This window comes from Macrobrachium nipponense, chromosome 42, assembly GCF_015104395.2.
Source record: "Macrobrachium nipponense isolate FS-2020 chromosome 42, ASM1510439v2, whole genome shotgun sequence".
In the NCBI taxonomy this organism is placed as follows: Eukaryota; Metazoa; Arthropoda; class Malacostraca; order Decapoda; family Palaemonidae; genus Macrobrachium; species Macrobrachium nipponense.
This window is the reverse complement of record NC_061103.1, coordinates 17,044,098-17,069,091: the sequence shown is the minus strand read 5'-3', so window position 1 is coordinate 17,069,091 and position 24,994 is coordinate 17,044,098. Positions and strand designations below refer to the sequence as shown.

At 35.2% G+C, this 24,994-nt stretch overlaps 2 protein-coding genes across 5 annotated transcripts in view; one reads left to right on the top strand and one right to left on the bottom strand.

Annotated features, from left to right (window-relative positions):
- LOC135212992 (BTB/POZ domain-containing protein 1-like) overlaps positions 1 to 18,893 on the top strand; it is a 337,906-nt gene extending 319,013 nt beyond the window's left edge. For all 4 annotated transcript variants that reach the window (XM_064246770.1, XM_064246771.1, XM_064246768.1 and 1 more), the window contains one exon: positions 12,691 to 18,893. In XM_064246770.1, the coding sequence (XP_064102840.1) occupies positions 12,691 to 12,849 (159 nt within the window). In that variant the 3' untranslated portion in view covers positions 12,850 to 18,893. The remainder of the gene's footprint in view (positions 1 to 12,690) is intronic.
- The window catches only part of LOC135213281 (putative glutathione-specific gamma-glutamylcyclotransferase 2), a 120,095-nt gene continuing 109,940 nt past the window's right edge, over positions 14,840 to 24,994 (bottom strand). Inside the window, exons 4-5 of the mRNA XM_064247262.1 lie at positions 22,258 to 22,446; positions 14,840 to 21,437 (exon numbers count right to left, since the gene is read on the bottom strand). Coding sequence (XP_064103332.1) covers positions 21,277 to 21,437; positions 22,258 to 22,446 — 350 coding nt within the window. The 3' untranslated portion in view covers positions 14,840 to 21,276. The remainder of the gene's footprint in view (positions 21,438 to 22,257; positions 22,447 to 24,994) is intronic.

Sequence of the window (24,994 nt, the reverse complement as noted above, 5' to 3'; positions counted from 1 at the left end):
TACCATGGAATGAATGTAACGTAACATCACAAAAAGTGCTCAAGATTACAAAATATATATTAAATAGAATACTGTATGCATTTCAGGAGGGTTGAGAATCCTATTATAATTGATGGGCAGGTCTTAAAAGGGATTTTGTTATTGTACTAACTGTGAAACAGGAGTTGACAGAGCAGCAAGGAAGGGTTGCAGACATCACCTTTATTCCAAAATCCTACTGTAGAGGAGTACTGCCTGTACTAAACTTTGTGGCACACTGTAGATGGTATTAGTCTTTGTATCATACCTGTATCCATCAGCTGCATGTTTTTTTACTGTAAATCATTCCCTTTTGCTTCTTCTCAACTAAATACCCAACTTTTTAACATTACCTTGATCCAATTTCAACTTTCTTTTAAGCACAAATCCTTCAAGTGAAGCCTACAAGTGATTAGAAGTGTGACTTCATGGTCTTGTTAAAGTAGGTTATGATATAATTGACTTCCAGTATCTTAGGTTTGAGGGGAATGCAAATAACCTCCACAATAAGGACCATTTTCCAGTTTTAATTTGTCCTCTAAATTAGTGAAGAATCAAATTGCTCCTTGTAATATGCAAAGATGTATTATAAACAGAAAATAATACGTATCTAGGATAGCAAATGGTTTTGCAGGATATTCTTAGGATTACAGAGTCTGTAGTATTGTATATTCAGATGCTGAAATATATTAGAACTTTATACTGGATTGTGAAGCTGTACCCAGGGGGTTGAAGTTTTAAGTTTAACTTTTGGCCAGATTAGAACTTACCGATTTAAAAAAAAAAATCTATAATCCATGTATAGGGACTGTACTTTTCTATGCAGCAGACATAGGCACTTAACCCCTTCCCTCTCACATTTTTTTTTATCCCAAATTCCAGTCTTTATGAAGCATATTCTTTTATTGTTTATTTCTAAAGTATATGCTAGTGATAAATCACCTGTAATATTTCTTCAGAAAAAAGTTTATTTTGTCAGGATAGTCTTTAACTATTACATAACTTCTCAAGGACAAGTTTTCTCAGAAATTATAAAAAAACCAAGGTAAATAAAAAATAAAGAATATATTTATTGCATTTTCATCTATATTTTTATTCTTTCATAATTTTTCAGTATAACAAAATTATTACACGATAAATGTATAACTTTATAACATAACTGGAATTCAAAAGAAAATATAAGAGCCAAATTTTTATTACAAATTAGGGTATGTAACAATGGCATCTGAGACCAGTATTGGCTTTCTTCAGGTTTCTTTACAATTCCCTGTAACATAATAACACTAAGGAAAATCCTCATTTCTCCCTGATATGTTGGATGCCATTTCTTTTTCTCTGTTTCTGATTTTCCACTCAACTTTTGTTCAGCATTCCTGTTTGTCTCTGTAACAATGTCTAAAATATTGTCATCAAGAAATGACCCAAAATACTGAATATATGTATTCCTTCATCTTCTTCAGTATTATATACACGATGAATTATATTATCAACAATAAAGGGAAATGCAGGCTGTGGGGGAGAGGGTGGTTTATCATCCAAAATTATTATTCTTTGCCAGCCTTGGTTATCAGGAATATCATCTTCATCTGAAGTATCAGAGTATTCTGACGTCATATCACCATCACTTTCGCTCCCTGAATCGTCCATTGCATCATAATACTCTGTATCACTATCACTTTCACAACTCGTGATAATTATATCAATAATAATAAAAGAAAAATCCACAAAAAAGAATAGAAGTCCTGACTGCTGAAAGGACGTGTCTCAAATGGTGAAGCGACGCCAAGATAGCTACAATTTTCTATAAGAAGGCACTTATATCCATAGAAAATAGCTTTCTGATGGTGGGAGACTAATATAAACAACAGCCGAGTTTATTCGGAGTTGCTAGGAAAGAGATAACAGAATTTCGACTAGTATACTCGGGTTTACTGAAGTATGATGGTTATCTTAAACCCAAGAATACACTGGGTTGAGCAAGAAGAGGTTAAGGAGAAAAAAGGGGAATTTTGAAGAGGTATGATGTGGAGATGCGACTCAAAGTAAATCTAAGAAAAACAGAAAGTAAAAAGGACAGAATATGCACAAATGGATGAAATAACATTAGTAAGAGGAAGGAACAATGGCATCCAGTACAGGCTCTTTTGTTTGTTTGTTTGTATGGTGGTTTCACGTTGCATGGAACCAGTGGTTATTCAGCAACAGGACCAACGGCTTTACATGACTTCCGAACCACGTCAAGAGTGAACTTCTGTCACCAGGAATACACATCTCTAACCCCTCAATGGAACGCCCGAGAATCAAACTTGCGGCCCCTGAGGTGGCAGGCCAAGACCATACCGATCACGCCTCAGGCGCTCTACAGGCTCTTTTGAATAAAACTTAATGAACGACTAAAAATGCCAAATCAGACAGAGGGCAAGCTGAAAAAGATTTAGAAACCAAATAGATTGAAATTGAAATTGCAGTCTGTATTGCTATATGGACATGAATCAGGTTATAACAATGAAACTACTATATAATGTTTTGCCAGTTTTAAGAATAAAGTTTCAAGAAGAATATTAGGAGTCAGATGGCAAGATAGAAATTATACCAATGGGACTTTACAAAAGTTTCGTATGTTTATGAGGTAACAATAAAAATGAGATGTAGATTGCCTGGGTTTGGATGTGTCCTCTGTGCTACCCCTTCAAGAATAGTACATGGTAGTGTCATCTGGGCTCCTGTAGTAAGCTGAAGTCAGAAGACCCAGACCTTCTTGGATGAAAACTATGAGATGGAAGGCTGGAGATAAGTGGCATTTTGTAGAAGATATAGCACAGAAAAGATAGGATTGAGATTCATGGGCGAGCGGCACTGAAAAGATCATAATTACACGAAGTTGCTGAAAGATGAAATGTCCACTGACCGAGAAATCAATTAAGGTCATGGTGTCTGAAAAGGTTTTGGCTTGTGATCAGAGGAAGAAAGGTCCATTAGTCAGAAAAGTACCATGAACAGCAGTATAAGATAAAAACTGGGACAGAGATACTGAGGCAGAAAACGAATGAAACTGAAACTGAAACCACAGACCATGGTAGTGTTGAGATGAATTTGTAGTACCAAATAAGTCAGTAGCTTGACAGGTTTGTGTTTACTTCTGCTCCTACATTTAGTAATGGTAAAAGTTCTGTTTATATAGTGTGTTAATTTATTTGTGATATGGCTTCTTGAAATATATTTTTACACTCATTTTCATGCTAAACAGTTTTGCTACTCTTATAGTAACTTATGCATGGAATACTGTAGACTTTGCTCTTTCATGCTAACACACCTAATGAAGCATGAATCTGGCTCATTATGATTGACTGTATTAGGAGCCTGTATATTATTTTAAACATAGTGTTTAATGCCATTACCTGTATATTATCCACTTGTTTTGTTAAATGCTTGAGGCCTAGGATTTATTCAGATTATGAATTATTACTTACTTTCAAAATACTGTATACCCCCTCATTTTGGGACCACCTTGACGTGGTGAGGGGGCTCTCGAACCTCAGGAATCTCTTCCCAGGTTCGAACCCAAGAGTCCCATATGACATTATATATTTTCGAGTAAACTTATGTGGACCTTTCCATTTTTTGCCAAAATTTTTGAAAGCAAATAAATGAGAAAACATATCATGGCTTAACGTGGAGTTAAATCCGAAGCTAAATAGTGAGAACTGTGGTAGATCCATCATCTACCCGACAATGTTCGGACCTGTTTTTCAGGCGGAACTATTCTGTGGAGCTGGACCACGGATTCCAGGGGGGGCCTGGTTCTAGGAATAGAACTCTCGGCATTCTATCCAGTTTGCCCATAATGTGATTAGGATGGGGATAATTGTATTAACATAATACTCTTAGTCCTAGCAAGCGGGTTCTGCTTACACTTGGGCCATACTAATCATGTTATGCCATCCCCTTTTGGGGTAGGGTAGGGATGCGGACATTGGGAGTCCTTTCTCACTGTGCCTTTGGCAGAAAATTTAACTTCGACGAAGGGCCAATGATATCTTTTCAAGAATTTTTGTGTGTGTGTGTGTGTGTGTGTGTAAAAACTCAAAATTTATGAACTGTGAAATAAATGATTTGAGTACCCCTGGGCCCCATGATGGAAAAACTACGGCACAGTTGATGACCATTGGCACGTCACTCCCGAATTTCCTAGGTACTGCCACAAGTAGTGAAAGTACTATAAAAGATACAAAGGAACACCCTGTTCCAAGTAAAGCAGCAGAGCCAGAAAACCAAATAGAGTGCATAAATACAAAAGAAACAAACAAAAATAAATTGGTAAACTCCATATCGTAACAATGGAACCATATATGATGAACAATAATTCTGAATTAGAGACAATAATCCTCTCAGCAATACAGAAAAATATAAAAATCATAATAGACAAGCAAACATACATAAAACAAGGACCAAAAAGAAACAAAAATTACCGACTTAATCCCACATTGGTACATTTTGATGACCTCTTTGGACCAGATAATTGGTCAAGATTTCTAGTCCTCAAAGCTGACAACAAAATCTCAGCAGCGATGCTAGAAAACAAATTACTTAACATATATCCAACACAAGACATGGAATGCAGACACATCAAGGACAATGAATGGCTATCCAAGTAACCAATAAAAAGCAGTCCACTGCCTTTTAAGTATAACAGAAAATAAATAATATAAAGGTAATAATTACAAGCCATGAAACATTGAATTATGTACAGGGTACAGTCATCCTACCCAATAGCGAGCAGGAGCTTCCTTCAAAACAACTATTGCTAGACTCCCTAAAATTGAGATATAACAATATCCACGATTTAGAAATATACTCTATTTCAAGTAGGAAAGATAAAAAGTAAAAAATATCAACATTGCCAAAATAAAATTTACAGCCAAGACTTACCATTTAAAATAAAAATTCTTGGACAAAATAGAGAAGTTCGTCCTTTTGTTCCAAAACCATTACAATGTACACAGTGCTCAAGGTATGGACACACATACAAAAGATGCCGTAATAAAGCTATATGTGCAGTCTGTGCATCAGATGACCATACCACTAATTGGAACTGTAAACAATCAAAATGTATTAATTGTGGACTAGCCCATCACGCAAAATCTAAGGAGTGTTCATTTTACCAATATAACACAGAACTTCAGTTGTTAATAAATAGGACAGGAATGTCAGTCATGGAAGCCAGACTTGAGCTAAAAGTAAGAGCGTTAACAATCCATCCAAAACCCCCACCTTTTCAAATGTGACTAAAAATCAAGACATCAAACAGCACAATGACAAACAAGATAGTATAAACATGGAAACTGGATTTCATACCAATAATACTGAAACCCAAAATAAAAGTGATACTATTACAACAACCAATACCACCACCAACATAGATGATTCAGTTATCCATGGAAAAGAACTTCCAATAGAAGGAGAATTAAATAATGATGATAATCGAACTGGCAAAAAGAAGAGAATTCTAGAAAGAACCCCACCTAAGGGAAAAAAAGTAAATATTGAAAATTACAATCAATCCAGAGAGACTCCAACTACACCAGGAGAACATTTTAAAAAAGATATTAAACTAACCTCATCACAAGTGGGAAATACACAATTACCCTCAATCTCAATCAAACAGCCAACATCTGGACAGTAAAGATCACTTCTTTACAATTTCCATCAAATAATACTAATGTAAAATCATACCATTAAACCAAACCAAAATATAACTATCACCCCCCAAACCCCCAACCATCCACAAGACCGAAAATATCCCATTAACAACAACAAAACAAATAACCCCTCAAACCAACAGTCCTTATCACTACAGAAAAGGAACAATAGAATTACAAAACCAGAAATTTCTAAAGCTAGACCAAAACTTCTGAACCAATAATTAATATTACCAAACATGCTTCATCTTGTGGTTGTAATGAATGCTTTGTAAGTACATAATAAACCAACTAACTACCAAGACAGAGGACACAGTACGAAATTGTATTGACAATTTTACAAATTAAGGAGGTGCCCTTTAACACACCAACATGAGAACGAATTATGTTCTGAATCCTTAAAATAAAAAAAAGGAAATTATTAAAATCAAAAATAGACTTATTAATATTCAACTATGAAAACAAACAACTGCAGAATCTAACTAACCAACATACAAATACAACGATTAAAAAACCACAAATAAATTCAAATGCATATAAACTACGAGATAAAGTAAAATCAGTAATCAATTTACAGAATTTAACACCAATTCCTCCCAATAATGGAATATAAAATCATTCAATGGAATATAAATGGTCTCTTAACCCGACTACGTCTGGGTGAATTACAAAGAATCATACGAGACCACAAACCGAATGTGGCATATGTCTACAACATATAGGAAGTAACCCTACAAATATCCAACACTATAAAATTGCCTGTTATTCACCAACTGACGGTGGAAAATTAGGCACAGCCATATACGTTCATAATAGCATTACATATGAACCTGTTGACATACCATCTATGCCATATCAAATAACATCAATTAAACTGTATATGCCTGATAAAAGTAAAATTACTATTTGTAATTTATATAACCAACCAAATTTCAATGCAAATTTCAGTGATTTTCTGAACTTATTAGCAAAAGTATACAGGAACCACTACTTATAGTAGGAGATTTTAATGCACATAATCCATTATGGGATATTAATAACCCCACTGACACATCCGGAATCAACATAGAGAATACTATAATGAAACACAATCTGTATTGTCTCAATGAAAGCGAAGTCATCCACATATTTTTCAAATACACACCCAACCTTTTCTTCAATTGACATTTCATTATGTTCAAATGATGTAGCGGAGAAATTTGAATGGAACGTCCTAGACGATTCATACACAAGTGACCATTTCCCAATCATTCTGAACTACTTAAGTAATGTCAAAATATTGCCACCTACAAGATATAATATCCAAAAAGCTAACTGGGATAAATATTTCCTATACACACGAAACATACCACCATTCCCACATAATGAAGATCACAATACTACATGTGAATCCTTCTCAAACTTCATAATAAATGCTGCAGATAAAAGTATTCCAAAAACCAAAACACATTCCACAAAATCCCCTGTCCCATGGTGGATAATCCAACATTAACAACATTAAGTAAAATAAAACATATATTGAGTCGCAATCTAAACAGACTCAAAACCTTCGCCTTGAAAATCACTCAACAAAATGCCCTATAGTATAAACATATTAAACAAAATAGTTATAACAAACATAACAATTAACCACATTAAACCACTATATAACAAATATACAGCCAAATTTAGAAAAACGGTAATAGCTGAAAAAATCGCATCATGGAAGGAATATGTCTCAAACATATCTTCAAACATCCACAAGGGATGTCTGGCAAAAGATAAGGAAAATCAATGGAAAACATATAAGACCTCCAAGAAGTGCAATACATTTAAATGGAAAAATATACCATGATACTTATGAAATATCAAACATAATTGGGAAACATTTTGAAAACATCAGTGCTTACTCCAGCCTAGATACACATTTTCAAAGTATCCAGAAAACAAAAAGAAAAAATATAATACTCAATTTTGAAACTCTTGAAGACCTGGAATAATACTATATTTTTAACATGGATGAACTAGATAATGCCATCAACTCTTGTCATCCCTCTGCACCAGGATATGATAAAATATCATTTGAAATGATAGAAAAATTAGCTCCTATAGCTAAATCATATTTATTAAAATTTTACAATAGTATCTGGCTAAAACGTGTCTTTCCTGATAAATGGAAACATGCCATAATTATTCCAATAAACAAACCAGGAAAGGATGCAAGTAATCCATCCAATTATAGACCGATATCTCTAACAAGTTGCCTATGCAAAATCTTAGAAAAAATGGTTAATGCACGATTAACGTATGTAATAACCAAAGAATCCATTTTAACACCAACACAATCTGGTTCAATAGCTGGCAGATCAACCCTAGATCCCTTAACACATTTAGAAAATCATATCAAAAAAGGCTTTGAACAAAAGAAATTAACAGTAGCTATATTTTTTGATATAGAAAAAGCATACGATACAACATGGAAACATAACATCATGCAAAAAACTCCACTCCAAGGGACTAAGAGGCCACTTACCAATATTTATTAAGAATTCTTAACAAACAGAACTTTTCAAGTAAGAGTAGAAAAAATTCCTACTCAGTAACCTATAAAACTGGAAGAAGGAATCCCTTCAAGGTAGTGTCTTGAGCTGTACATTGTTTGCTTTAGCAATCAATGACATTACTATAAAATTTACCAAGTGGTGTAAAAAAAACAGTTTATATGTTGATGACTTTGTCATTTACTATACGAGTAGTAATCTGAGACATGCTCAGAGAGTTCTCAGTACTGCCATTTCAAATATATGTAGTTGGGCAAATTCAGTTGGATTTAAATTTTCAACTGATAAAACAAAAGCAATCGTCTTCTACAAAGACAAAAGGTGGATGAAGAACAAACAATCAAACTGCATCTTTATAGCACTGAAATACAATTTTGTACAAAAATCAAGTATCTAGGAGTAATATTGATCAACATTTTAAATTGGAAAGAGCACATCAAATACATTAAAGCCAAGGGCATCAAAGCCCTTGCCATATTAAAAAAGTTATCACACACTAATTGGGGAGCAAAGCGAGACATTTTATTAATGATATATAAGGCAACAGTCTTATCCATAATATTACTGCTGTCCAATATATTCATCCGCCTCAGAATCTGCATTAAAATCTCTCGATGCAGTGCACCATGAAGGCGTGCGATTGTGCACAGGAGCTTTCCGATCGTCCCAACAAACTCACTTTTGGTGGAGGCAGGTGTTTTGCCCTTAAAACATCACCGTAATTTAATAACAATACAAAGAGGTCTTTCAATGCAAGCAGGATCGTCTCCTGCAACTTACTGCTTCCAAAACTGTAATCAAGTAACAGCAGTTAATAGTACTAGCTCTTTCCCAAAAAGAGCTAGATACATAATGAACATACATAATATGAATCCAATTTTTCACCCACCAATGGAATTGCCACCACCATGGATTTTAAATAGAGTAAAGATATGTACCTCCCTGTCTTACCTACTCAAAAAAACAAATGACAAGTACAGAAATGTACCGCCAACATGCTTTGGAGCACATTAGAAGAAAAGGCGACAAATTTATGATATATACAGACGGCTCCAAAAATAATGTTGGAGTAGGAGCATCTGCATATTCGAAAAATATGTTAAGTAAAAAAAGCCTACCTTCAATATCATCAGTATTTACTGCTGAAGTCACAGCCATACAGATGGCTCTAGATATGATATCTGAGGCAAAAGCAAGTGTGTCTGTTATTTTCAGTGACTCACGTTAGCGCTATAGATGCAATAAGACAGTATAAACCAGGAAACCAAATAGTACAGGAAATTCAAATAAAAATTCATCAACTCCTCCAATCAGGAATATCAATGGAAATATGTTGGATCCCAGCACACGTGGGAATAAAAGGAAATGAATATGCAGACTCTGCTGCCAAATTAGCCTGCACTATCCCTCCAACAATTTCATATGCCCCAGTGTCAGACTGGGTAAAATCAGTTAAAACATTAATTTACCAGGATTGGAAAGAAGAATGGGCCTCTGTGCCAACAACAAATAAACTTAAAAATATAAAAACTGAAGTCTATGCATGGAGGACATCCTCACAGGAGGAAAGAGCAAAAGAGGTGATCCTAGCAAGGCTACGTATAGGACACACAAGATTCTCACATGGTCACTTGATGTCAACACCACATGCTGACCCAGTGAAATGTAACAGATGTCAAACACCCATGACAGTACAGCATTTGCTTGTTGAGTGCCCAAATTGGACCCAGCAAAGATCTATTTATCTGCGGAGTTCGGAAATGAAAAATATTCTTGCGGAAAGCAGGGATTTTTCAATTAATAAAATCATAAATTTTTTAAATAAGACGGGTTTCTCAAATAAAGTCTAATTTTTTTTTTTTTTTTTTTTTTTCTCTCAGGATTGATCCCTGAGAACCAGCCCGAGAAGAGTCTACTTGAGACTCAGAGGTCTGGAAAAACTAACACCTATTAATAATAATAACAAAATACTGTATAAACTAATGCTATATGTATCTGTTACTTGTACTCAAGCATCTAACCAGCAAAGTAATTATGGTGATCATATTCCATCAGAAGGTAAGAGTTGTTCTTATGTGAATAAAATCATCAGCTTTTATGTAGGAGTATTTCTCAGCACAGGCTGGAATTAATAACTGAAACTTGGTTATGAGGAGGGTGACTGGATCAGTCCTGTTCACTGTACACTTTGTGTTTACCCACCATTGAGAGAGGATAACTTGTTACACTTCTGCTGACTGAGAAGTTGATACTTGTTTTTCTTCTTCTATTGGTATGGTGATTTTTTCCTGCATTATGCATGAGTCTGAGGAGAAAACAACGAAGGTGTGAAGGATGTTAAGTGTGATGGCTTCATGTCATCCAAAGATATGGATGACATGAAGCCACCAAAGACATTGATCCCAACGGATATTGTTGTTCTTTCTGTAGGTATAGGACCTTGCGTCCTAATCTTCCCTGCAAGAAGTTGTGGGTTGGTCCTTTTCAAAGTGGAGAAGATTTGGAAGAAAGCTACAAAGCATGGCCGTTACTTTTGGGAAGAATTGCAATATTTTCCCCCCTTTGATATTGGGTGATTAGCATGTGCTCTCATTTAGTAATGAACTAAGCATATGTATAGCAGAGTCAATATCAGCTCCTCTCTTGATGGCTTAGTGGTCAAAAGTCATGGTACATCACTGTTTCTAAACCAGGTAGCAGTTCAGATCCCACTGGTGATTAAGCATTTGTAAATTATAATTCTCCTTGGTTTAGGGAATTGGATATCAAACAATAGTTGTGACTGTACAAAATGTCACTGTGTATGTGACAAAAATTCATAATTAGCTGTGTGTTACAAACTTACCAATTAATTATTTTGGTGAAGTTAGGGTAATATTGATTTTAGTCCAAAACCTGAATTTGACAGCAGTGTGTGTATCATCACTTACCTACCTTGATGGAAAAGTGATCAAAAGTCACCTCACACTGTCTCAAAATCGGGCAGCAGTTTGAATCCTGCTGGAGAGAAACTACTTATCAATTATAATTCCCCTTGGATGTAAGTTATTAATTCTCCAAGGGGAATTATAATTGATAAGCACTTTGTCACTAGCAGTATTCGAACTGCTGCTTGATTTTGAAGCAGTGAGAGGTGACTTTTCATCACTCATCCATCAAGGTAGGTATGAGTTGATACAGACTCTGCTGTATATGCCTGTCAAATTCAGGTTTTGCACTTAAAATCAAAGATAATTTATTGGTAAGTTTGTAACATGGCTAATTATGAAATTTTGTGTCATACATGGTGACATTTTGTAGTCACAAATATTGTTTAATATCCAATTCACTATACCTTGGGAATAACTTATACTCAAGGAGAATTATAATTTACAAATGCTTCATCACCAGTGGGATCTGAACTGCTATCTGGTTTAGAAACAATGATGTACCATGAATTTTGACCACTGAGCCATCAAGAGAAAGTATAGTGAAGTGGATATTAAACAATATTTGTGGTTTAATACATATTTAAGAGTATAAAACAAACATTTCATGGTGTATGTGATAAAAATTTATATATACTATATCTGTATCATATATTCGGGAAGTTGCCAGTTATCGGTGGACCGGTTAATGGCAATCCAGTTTTATGGCGCTTGTCTAGCACCATGAAATAAACAATTTATGGTGACATAATGGCCCAAGTTATGGTTATCTTATGGCACTGACAATAGAGTTATGGTATACCATATCACACCTAACAGAGGCGCCATAAATCGCCGAGCTTCGGTTAATGGCAGTTTTCGCTTATTAGCACCTTGCTGAGAACAGAAACCCCGCCAATAACCGGGGACTGCCTGTGTGTATATATATATATATATATATATATATATATATATATATATATTATATATATATATATATATATATATATATATATATATATATATATATATATATATATATATATATATATATATATATATATATATATATATATATATATATATATATATATAATATATATATATATATTTTCCACATAGGAAAATGAAAATGGTATGTCTCAGGAAATGCCCAACAGTTTTGTCCTCCAATGGACCTCCTCTTGGATCTTTTATCAATAAATATTCCAAGAAGAGGACCGTGGGAGGACAAAACTGTTGGGCATTTCCTGAGACATACTATTTTCATTTAACTATGTGGAATACAACTGTAATATATATATATATATATATATATATATATATATATATATATATATATACTATATATATATATATATATATATACACACACATATATATATATAAAATCTGAGAGTCAGCATTAAGTTCACTTCACAATCAGGGTCACTGAAATCATTTGTATCAGGCTTATTGTCACCAAGTTCCACCACTGATTAATCTTTTGCATACCATCCCTTTTTCTTTTTGCATTTTATTTTGCAGGGCCCAGATTCTCACTATGGAACAAAAGGAGTTCGTAAAGTTACAGTGGAGTGTCCTTCAGGGGATCGTGTGACCTTTCATTTTACTTATGCAGCTGGTAATAATAATGGAACTTCTGTTGAAGATGGACAGATACCAGAAATTATATTTCACACATGAATGGTATAGCAATTATTCTCTTAATGTGACAAAATAATCAAAATGTTTCCTTCATTAAATAAATAGTGATATTTAAAAATCTTGGAATAACAGTTTTAAAAGACAAATGGCCTCAAACCATAATGTTCACTGTCATGGAGTCTGTAGATGTTGCCATTTCTAATAATTAAGATAAAAAAATGAGAAGCAAGACTAGTATAGAGTTTAGTTTGAAATCAGATGGTAACTGTCAGTCATGAACACAAGGACTCTGTTCTCTTATCACCATCAAAATGGTTGTTTGTCTAGAACGTAATACATCTTATTTGTGAATTCAGTGAAATTGATAGTTTGGGTACTGATGAGAATGAAAACTTAAAAGGATAAATCTTAGTTTGGTATAAGTTTCAGTACAAAGCTATTTAAGGAGGCAGTGTTGGAAGGACTACAGAAAGATTGTTATGCATTATTAAGTTATATTTTTTGTGTATGCATATAAAAGTAGGTATAAAAATAATGGGATTACATGTGTGTGAAAATATGAAGGTGACTTTAGGCAGATATAACAAGGAGACCAACACTGCATATTAATGATTAAATCTTGCATATCCAGATCTGAATGTCTTTTGTGTTGTGCAGATATCACTTATCCTTAGTTCCCATATGACCCCATAGGTTTTTGGCTGTTGAAATGTATACATATTCATGTTCAGATAGAAAGTTTTCTGTTCTCTTGATTGCTCTTTTTGATTTGTAAATAGTTTCATACTTCACAGACGTTGATTGTTATATGGAATACAAGTTTATTTATTACATTTTCAAGGTAGATGCTTTATGGTGCATGTACTTATGGCTTTTCAAAGTTCCCCTCAGTTGCAAGGAACTTGTATATATACTGTATAAGTATACAGTAAATTTCCATTTTTCCAAACTGATGTTATATTCTTATGGATATTTATACGTGAAACCAGGTACACTGTAATATAGTGGAAAACTAAGTATATATTCTTAAAATGCACACTATAATAGTATCCCCATCACCATTCACATTGTGCAGTGGAATTTGTGATAGAAAATGTTTTTAGTTCACAATTATATTCTTTTTCCTAATCATAGAGTTTGACTAAGTGTTAGTGGTATCAATCAAAATTGGTAGAGAATTCTAAAAAGGAAATAAGTAAACATCAAAAGCTTATGTAAGTCACTATGGAGTTTATGTAAGTTAAAGAATAAATTAGAAACATCCCTGGAGGTTGTTCCAAACTCATTCATGGCCAACCCTATGCATTTGAGATTTTTCCAGTAACCCTTTTTGCAAGCGATTTCAGCACTAGTTTCTGTGTGTAACCTTTTTGTATTATTCTTTAATACAACATTTCTGTAAGCTTACATATACTGTGGAGGATATATGGCAAGTTAAAAGGGGATTTTTTTAATTGTGTGTTTTGATTTCTAACTCCTCATTATCACTGTTTTGCTTATATGCAAGTCTTTGAAACTTATCTAATTTACCTGATTTATCCCCAAAAGTAATGTATTTTACTACCCTTTTGAAGCTTCTTACTCTTTATTTCCCCTTAATTTCGGTAGTCTTTACTATGCAATGTAAGATAATCCCTTTTATTGAACAGCTATAGATCATGTTACTGAAAACTACAGTCTTCTCCCTAAATTCTCAGTTACAGACTTATGTACAGTGAAGTGATTACTTCATTTTCTCAATATTCTTCTGAATTCTTGTTTTAATGTAGCCAGCATGTTAATCATTTTAAAGTATGGCCATACATTCTTAGAGTAAAGCTTAAAATTAATAACCTAAATATTTATTCCACAGATCACATGTAAATTTCATATGAAGTTGGTCTGTTTATGTTAAAAGGTTCCTATTCACTGACTTTTAGATTTTAGATCTCCCATTATATGTATCTTAAAATATTGGTATTTTATTATACAGCAGCTTCAGTTTTTCACTTGCTGCATTTTACTCCCATCCACTTATTTTTTTATTACTCTTTATCCTTCATCCCACCTTAAAATTTTTTATTCTCTAAGCTTTATTTCTTTATCTCAAGCTTTTTCATTTATTATCATGTATGTACAATTATGATAGGTTTGGTAAACAAAAAGTCCAATCTTAAGTAGGTTTTCTTTGTGTATTTGCTTGAAAATACAGAACACTTAAGAAATTGTATTTTAAACAGGTATAAAATACAAAAACTATGCAGGAAGGATCTTATTAAATTTTGCCTGTGCTAGAATATTGTTATTCTTTATATCCTGTAGTGATGGTTTTAAGATGCTGTAGTATTTTAGTTACTTCGGTTGGACTGGTGTACTATTACAGGTTGTTACCTACATGATAAATTTAGCTAATTGCAAATGAAGTATTTCTCCCTTAATAAAGATCTGGAAATGTAAAACTGTACTTAGTTAATGTTTTGTGTTCGTAAAATTTATGGTCATATGTTAGTATTTTACTCGAACATTCATGTAACTCCCAATAGTTCTCAAATGCTTCAGGGGCACTGATGCTAGTATTTATATTAAGGAAACTTCTTTTAATTGCCACCTTTCTGGATAAAGTTGATTTAATTATTTTACATTTAATTTTTCTAAAATACTGTATTAAATGATATCGCATGCTTGGTTTCCCTAAATAACTTAATCGCAAATTGGAAAGGAAGTTCCATGCCTCTTCTTTCTTTTCTTCTGCTACTCGTGGACCCCTGCCATCTTTGAATTACCTAGTTGTGTACACAGCAAATTATAAGATTTTAAAAATTTCTGGCAAAGTACGTTGCACATGTAAGGAATCCCATATACGTACGTATTCACTTCATCAGTTTTGTATCCTTTCCTAAGAATTTTTTTTTTTTTTTTTTAGATTTTACATTTGGTAATGATCAATTGAAGCTATTTAAGCAAGAATTTAAGTTATTACAGTATAGAGGTTGTGTATAATTTTGAGTGATGCAAAATGAAGCTAAAGAAGTTCTAACAGCTTAGATAGCATATTTAGTTACATATTAGTTTAAGAAAACATTGCTGTATCTTATCTAACAGAAGCACTAAATATTGTTTCTGTAGTAATATTAAAATTTACTTTTTACATTTTAGTATTTGTTCATATTTCAGTAATAAAAATAGTACACATTCGGATGTCACTTAGCATGTCCATTATGTAAGAATAGAAATTCCATTTATCACTAATTATGAATGGGTATTCAAGAATAATAGGAACAACTATACTCTGTTTTTTTCCTTTCTGTCCATCCACCTGTGGTGTTTTCGCATGGTAACACTGCGTCCCGGGCTTTAAATAGTTACGCTATGTGTAAGTTTTAGGTAAATAAAAGGATATCTGGGAGTACATTTGCAACTGAAAAGTGTTTTAATAATTTACTGTATGCGAATTACACCGTTAATATTCGAAACAGGATATTATTTAAAGCCCGGGACGCAGTGTTACCATGCGCAAACACCACAGGCGGATGGACAGATGAAAAAAAAAAAACCCAGAGTATAGTGAATATTCAAAGTCCTTTTTCAAGTCTGATTCTGTCACTAAACTCTTCCTACAACTTTGTTTTTAATCTGTTCTGTCATATATGTAGTGGTGTTGGTAACTGATAGCTGTAGAAATGAACTTAACATACAAGAGAAGTCATTTTGATTTATATAAACATACAAGAAAGGTCTTCATTTTGAATAATATACAATGTACAGTATGTACTGATACCACAATCTCTTGCTTTTTTAAGTAGTTTCAGTACATAATAAAGCTAGCTCCTTTGGTTATTGCTAAATATTTTGTTTTCTGTAAACTTGGCTTCACCCTTTTAAATTACCTACAAGTTTTCCATTTATAGTTTTGTTAACACACATGTGAGTGAATATTTTAATTTTCAATCATTAGTTCCTTATACCATTCTTTGAAGCATATTTTGGCTTTTTGATGGTCGATACATTTTTTCTTACTTCAGTAGTGTCAGCAAATTATAAAATTTTAAACATTTTGTATTTTTTATTTTCTTTATATACTCTAAACAAAATTTTTTCCAAGGCATTTCTTGGTTGACAGGTATACAGTAACTAGACACCCTTAAAACACATGGCCAAATTATTAAAGTGTTTCACAATTATAATTTGAAAATAATAAATCCATGATCTTCCTTTAAGGGACAAGGGGATTGTAATGCCCCAGTCATCTTTTCAAGTCACTTATAGTTGTCTCAAGATCAGTAGTTGATTGAGTGCTTAGTATTTGTAAGGTATCAGACAGCTATAAATTAACTTTTTTCTCTTCAAATAATCCTGTCTTTGTATACTTTGGTAATGGAAATTTGTAAAGTAAGCCTTGAGCAAGATTCTGTACAAGAACTATCAAGTTGAAAGAAAAAATAGCATTGTTACAATGGAATTTTTCAAATGCAGGTAGAGGTTACTGTTGTGTAATTCCAATGCTACCATTTCACTTTTGTATTTTCTGTAATTCACTTTGCTGTTTGTATCTTCTGATGTGGCATTTATGAAAGGTTTAAACTTAGGCAATGAAGTTTTCATATCACTCGAGAGACAACTCAGTGTGTTGTAGGGGCTATAACAATTATGTATTTTCTGGAATTTCTGCAGTAGTACCTTTTAATCCCAGTTCTTTTTGCAGTGGTAGTGTAAAAAAACACAGAAAGATTTCAAAGCATTTATGAGTCCTTTGGTATCTTTGATCCAAAGGTGGTGAATTTGAACACTAATAAGGATAATGTTTAGAAAGTGTCAGTTTAACATTAGATACCATTCAGTCTGTACTAAAATCACTTATACCAGAGATGTAAGATCTTTTTCTCACAATGTTATGTAACGGACAGTGCTGATAATTCATAAGACCTCTGTTCTGCTTAAAGTGACTAGCATTCCAACATATTTGCCTTATAAGTTCAAACTTTGATTTATATGCACTCAGGATTGTAATATGACTGTAATTCTAGCTCATGTTCTAGTGAGCAATATAATGGTAGTAGATGGAAGAGCAGGATATATGGCCAGAATACCAGTGCCATATGTTGAAAGTTTAGAATCTTCCTGGGGTTCCCTCCTTTACAATAAAGGAGATTGTGAGCTGTGATATATATCTTTGTTTTCTTCCATTATGAGACTGTAAGGGATGGTGCTACATCATAGCATTTTGTCAAAGGAAATCAAAACTTGGACCACAAATTTGTAGTTTAGAGACAGTTCTGATAGATTAGTTAACTTTATGATTACCTCCATGAAGTAGCATGCTATATAAATCTCTTCCAACAAGTGTAGGTTAATATTGTAAAATTTTATGATATGGAAAAATGAGCAGAAACTACTGTACAGTCCAGGGCTATTTAGTAAGCTAATATATATTCTGCTCAACTCAAGGGATATGTTTCCAATGAGTTTGAAATGTTTGTTGTTGGGCCTGTGGCAAAGTAGTACAGCAGAAAACAGATCTTGTATAAATATATTTGTAATTTTGTTTATAATTTGCTGAAAATTTTCATTCAACACAACTTCTTGTCTCAAGTACTTAGTGTTGTGAAGTTTTATCAAACGTCTGTGTTCTTTAAAATGTCAACATAGCACTTTAAGACGCACATTATTTTTATAGTGATTTCTTAAGCTCTACCAGAAATAAAAGCAGATAAACTATACTGTTGCCTTTTCAAATATAAATAGCGACATAAGTACTTCATGCTTTGCCATTATAATTCCTGAATACTGAAGATGATTTATAATGCCTTTGATCTGACTTTTACAAAAAAAACTTGTGTTAGAAACCTTCATGTGGTCTACTTTTGAGTAATACTTTTTAATTGTAAGACATTAGTATATTATTTTTCTTTGTAAATCTTTGTGTAGTTGAAAATTTAGAAGCATTTATACTGCTAGATAGAGTACATTATAGTGACTCAGTTGTTTGTGATTATTGCATTAGTTAATATATTAAGCATTAGTTAATGTATTAATATATTAAAGGGAACTTTTAAAGCAGTATCAAATTCAAATGTCATTGTAGCCAATACAACTGTTAAATGTAATATTTTTTATCATTTTTCCTCAGTAATTTGTGTTGACAGAAAATAAGATTATCCCTAATTTTGATAAAATGTTTCATAAATGAATTTTTAATTAGGTTAAAGTACAAATATGACAAATTTTTAATAAATTTGTATTTTTAATAGCTAACAAACCTGAGGTGATAACAAAATGATAGCATAGTTGCACTATATTTCTATACTACTAAAACAATAATTTTTAGTGGTGTATGATTGTGTTCTTCCCATCTGCTTGCAGGACCAGTCACAGGTGCCAATGAATTTTCTCTCATGTTGGTGGGGGAAAGGCCATGGGCCGTACGGCTCTCTCCCTTCCTTCCCTTTATCCTTACAGATAATATGATTCTTTTTGCTCTCATAGGGTAGAAATATTCTTTCCTGAGGGAGAGAGCGTGTTATTTGTTTCTTACAGGGTCTTCAGTTGTCCAGTTGTCAGCCCTGCTTTTGGAAGTCTGGCAGTGGCAGCGTTCCGCTCAGAACTTGATAGCACCTCTGCTTTGCTTCCCTCTGACAGAGATGCCACTTCACTAATTTTAGTATGCTTGTTGGTGCTATGCAGAGAGAGAATTTGGACAGTGCTGTCGACGTTATGTTACTTGCTGACATCGGAGCTCCTTCTTGCTCGCTGACATTACTGCGGCATCATGCAGGGATACCAACATTACAGACTGCTTTTCTAATGTGTGGATATGGTCTCCCTATGACATATGACTTTGTACGCTTTTGTCATGTGAAAAAAATTGTACCAGCTTGTTGATGTCTCTTTCTTACATTGCTGTGACGTCATCTCATTCACCTATGATGTCTTCTCTTCCTCACACGTAGCCATCGGAGATGTTGTTTCAAGCTATGTTTGAGAGGCTGGACTCTTTTTCGAGAGAAGTATTTTGCTCTCTCTGGCAAGATAAGTCGTAGAAGGAGTGATTCTTCCCCTTCCCCTTCTAGCAAGAGACATCGTAGAGGGAAGCTCCCTTCAACATCTCTTCCTGCTTCATCTCTGTCTTCTCCTCGCCCTTGAGTCAAACAGAGGATTATGGACTTTTTAGCGTCATTTTCTGCGAGTCTTCTCGACAAAGCTGTGTCTCCCCTTACACGTATGTGTATGTGCAGGTGAGAGGAGTGACTCGCCGACTTCTCTACACGGCCACACCTCTCCCTTATACGTACGTGTACGTGCTGGTGGGGAGAAGAGTGATTTGCCGACTTCTCTAGACAGTCATGTGTGTCATTTATACATATGTGTACATGCTGGTGGGAAGAGTGATTTGCCAATTTCTATACACGGCCATGTCTCCCCCTTGCACATACGTGTTCGTGATGATAGGAGACAAAGGAGGGTTTGCCATTTTCTCTACACATGCGTGTTCGTGACCATGGTGGTTTGTTTGTTTGTATGGTGTTTTTATGTTGCATGGAACCAGTGGTTATTCAGCAACAGGACCAATGGCTTTACGTGACTTCCGAACCACTTAGAGAGCGAACTTCTATCACTAGGAATACACATCTCTAACCCCTTAGTGGAATGGCCGAGAATTGAACTCGCGGCCACCGAGGTGATAGGCAAAGACCATACGAACCACGCCACTGAGGCCGCTGTGATGATGGAGGTGTTGCAAGTGATAGAGAGTGCTTCGCAGCTTTCCTACACAACCGTGTCTCCCTTACACGTACGTGTTCGCGATCATGGAAGTGTTAGCCTAGTATCTCAAATCTTCCCAGCATGGATGTGTCTCTTCCCTTCTAGTACATGAACATGTTCCAGGGTGATTCTTCGGTTAAAGTTTGTCGCATGATGAGGCAGCTCCGATGTGGGGCAGGCAAAGGTGATCAAGGTCATGTACGTGGTTGATTGACTTTTAGGCAGTGATCTTCTCCATGACGTTCCCACTTGGAACGTTCTACTTATCATAGCCATGTACATGTTTCGTCGCACAGTAGTGTAAGTGATGAAGGTCCTATTCTCACCGTTCATCTTCCAAAGTCAGGTTTCTTCCAGAGTGAAGGGTTGAGAGACATCTAGGTAAGGGTGGTCTTCTCCCTTATGTTCACTCATAGATCATTCTACATCAGACAATCGTTTACGTGTGTCTTCACTCGTCCTTATACTCATCCGACATCCATGTTTGTGGTTCATTGCATGTCCACAGGAGAGGAGACTGCATTAAACATAATCTCATCCTGTGCAAATCTCAATACTTCCAATGATGAATTGAGGGAAGAAAAGGAAGGAGACCGTGGTACAACCGACACAGAGGGAACACTTCAGGAAGAAGGGGATGCTGAACCGTCCAAATGAGGAAGCAAAAACTTCCCAAGAGGGACAAGTAGAAACTCTACTATGCTCCCTCTTCTTGTAAAATGCCCTTCACTGCAACACAGGCCAGGAACGACATTCAAGGCCAGGATTACTGACGGTACAAAAATTAGATTGGCACCTACTGCATGTAGTATGGGGATCTGTAATGGTGGCAGCCAAAAGCCTGGAGCACAGAAATCCCTGAATGCCTGGGCACATGCTGACGAGGCCTAAAAGAATTGAAGGACCATGATAATTAACACGGTACAAACACAATGAAACAAAGAAATCACAGGCAAACAAAGCAACCAGCTTGGGAAGGATAGCACAAGCAACTATTCTCCAAGGCAGTCAAAGAAAGACCGTGTCACAAGGTTCTATGCCTGGTCGGTGACCAGCTTCCACCTCGTATATGTATTCGTTGCCAGATGCCACAGATTCCTTGCTTTACAATCTTTGTTTTTAACCGGTTTCCAGCTGGTACAAGATTATCCTTTTGTTAAGACCGAAGGTTTGTTCCATTTATGACAACTATCACATACCAAATGGGGAACCGGACGTAACACCATGCTAATGTTATACAAAGCAACTGCAATATCTATAATAAATTATTTTTGCCAAAATATTCATCTGCCTCAGAAACAACATTAAAAGTACTAGATGCATTACATCATGAAGGAATACATTTGTGCATGCGAGCATTTTGATCATCCCCATTTTTACTCCATAGAATACTGTGTTCACGATATAAGATAGGCTAAATGGGCAACATCTGGCTTAAGCACAATGTGAAGAAAATTTGAAAAGTGAAAATTTCAATGAATTGCTCTCTAAGTAATAAATCTGTATGTATAAATTGTACATGCTATGACACTTGGGAAACTGAAAAAAAAGAAAAAGTTGAGCGCTTTCATTCTCCAAGGGAAAGGGATGAGGACCAAGTTGAATGACCATCTACCATGGTACTTACAATATAATACAAGATAGTAATGGAAAAATAAATTCTGCTAGTTACCTGGAGAACAATTACAATACTGTATCATCTCTTACCTAAGATGCTTCTTACTCTATGTTCAATACTTGTGAGATGAGGATCACATATACCCATATTTTTCATAGTTTCTGCTAACTGAAAAAGATATTCTGAATTGGATCCACTTGGCCCTGATGCAGAAGCAATGATTTCAGCTACAGTGTCCTCATCTGTTGGTCCTGCATAAAATGGATTGTTTTCCAAACCTGAAATGGTATGTAAAAAGTCAGACCTCAACATTAATATAATTTCAGTATGTTCAACTAATTAGAAAAACAAAGGATTTATAAAAAATGTAATTTCTATAATAAAATTAAATTTGAATGCATATTTACTGAACAATTGTACAGTTACATGTTCCCCTAACACGGCAGACCAAAATTCTAAATTCACGGTGGCGCCACCATCGCTGACATAGGGTCTACCACCCCTCGGGGGAAGAACAGGTACAACAGACCAGGTGTAGACAATTCGTTCTGCCCAACCATCTACCTGTGGGGAGGAGGGAGGGCTTTAATTAATAATTGTTAGGTAAGTATACAATAAAATTTCATTTTATTATAAAAATTACATTTTTATTGCAGTGTCTTACCAAACAATTGTACAGCCGATTACACATTGCATGGATGGGGGGGCTGTGGATGTATGTGCAATTCAAAAATATAACAGGATTTGAAAAAAGACAATAGTCAGCACTATTAGTGCTTGTTGGACCATACCTTGTAAGAGAGCTACTGCAGGAAAATACTGCCTCTGGTCAGTGCTCATCGTACATAGTAGAGCTTGGGCATGTCCAAAGAGTGTCTCTACATACAGTGGGATACCTTCGTAGTCATGGCAGTTCACCACTGACTCAGCGAAGGTAAACAAGATGCTGCCCTTGCCTTGCCTTAAGAGAAGACCAGATATAAAATACAAGGGAGAAAACAATAACCAAAAACTCACCTACACCAAATAAAAACCTTTACCCACCATACTAAAATACAATCAACTAGCGAGCACTCCAGGTAAATATTACCCCCCCGACTTCCCTTGACTCTAAAACCTTGATACAAGGCAAATAAAACAGAGGGACCAACCCCTTACATCGTTTCTCTTAACAACCATACCACCTACAGATAAAGGACTGGGGGAATTACAATCCTCAAAAACTTTCAATTTCTTTCAAGTAATGTAAAGCAAAAACTGATTTAGACCTCCACAAAAGGTATTTTGAAGGATAGTGGAAAGTGACAAGTTGTGATGGAACGCAAGGGAAGTCACTACTGCTCAGACTTAGTGCGCCTTGACTTTCAGGAAGGGGACATCCACATCTTTAGCTTGAGAATGAATCTCAATAACGAACTCTCAAAAAGGAGATAGCATTTTTTGAGAGAAGATGAGAGGGATTTTTAACTGAGCACCACAAATGGGAAGACTGCCCTCTTATTTTCTCCATTCTGTGGAGGTACTAATATCTTCGTCCCCCCACAGGGCATAAGAGCATGGCCAAGGATTGGATGGATTCTCATTCTTAGCTAGAAAGCCTAACGACAAGGAGCAGACCGCATCCCCTTGTGCAAAGCCAACCTTTATATCCATAGCGTGAAGCTCGCTTATACGTCTCGCCAACACTAAGGCTACCAAAAATAATGTCTTTTTTTGGTTAAACTTTTCATAGACAACAAACACAAAGGTTCAGAGGATGGACTTGAAAGCCATTTAAGGACAATGTCGAAATTCCATGCCACCGAATCCTGGACACTTGGAAGTGTTGAAGGATTTAATCAGATCAAAAGAGTATACTATTCGAGGACAGATCTACTCCTCTATACTTGAACACAGAAGCAAGCATCACTCTATAACCCATTATTGTAGGAGCCAAATGTTTAGAGTCCCTTAAAAATAAAAGGAAGTCTGCTATGTCACTCACAGACATCTCAAAAATGACAAATTTTCCAAGACAATTTGTATTTTTCATAGCTACAAACCTGAGGTCTTAACAATAGGATAATTTCTAGCACCTAGCTGTTCTGGTTAAAAAGCAGATGAAAGCAAGGATCTTGTGATATCTGGCAACACGTGTAGATCGGGTGAGGAGTGGTCAAGGCCACGCATCTACGCCAGTCTTTCCCAACTTAGGATGACTTAACAAATAGAGGGGCGGCTAGAGGTGAGCAGTATAACGTTAAGACCTCAGGTTTGTAGCTATGAAAAATACAAATTCTTAGAAAATTTGTCATTTGTTCATACGCAAACAAACCTTTGGTCTTAACAATAGGATAGACTCATACTTGGAGGGAGGTATAAGACATCCTAGACTGGCTGGGGCCCACCCACCAGTCCAGCTCTCAAAAGAAATAGTTCTTGGAGAGGGACTGAAGCCTGTTGAGAAGCTAGATAAACTAATATCTAACCACTCAGAACCTGAGTGATGTACAATGATATATGGGATAAACATTGTATAGGGAACCAAAGAGAAACTTTGACTGTCTAATAGCAAACCAAGACACTAGGGTTTGTATTACTCCTGACTCCTCCTTGCCAAGGATTGGAGCCTATGCTACCAAATAGTAGGTAAGATATTGTATATTGCACGACTACACTACCAGTATGACTACCTTACTCACCTGTATCAGACCAGTCCAGCAAATGACGTGTCTATTCCTTAAACCGCCCGAAGGAAGAAGGAAAGGTACAAGAGAAAGAAGGAGACCAGCCAACTCACTCATTCTCTCATCCACACAATCATCTTGGATAAGACAGAAAGGTGCC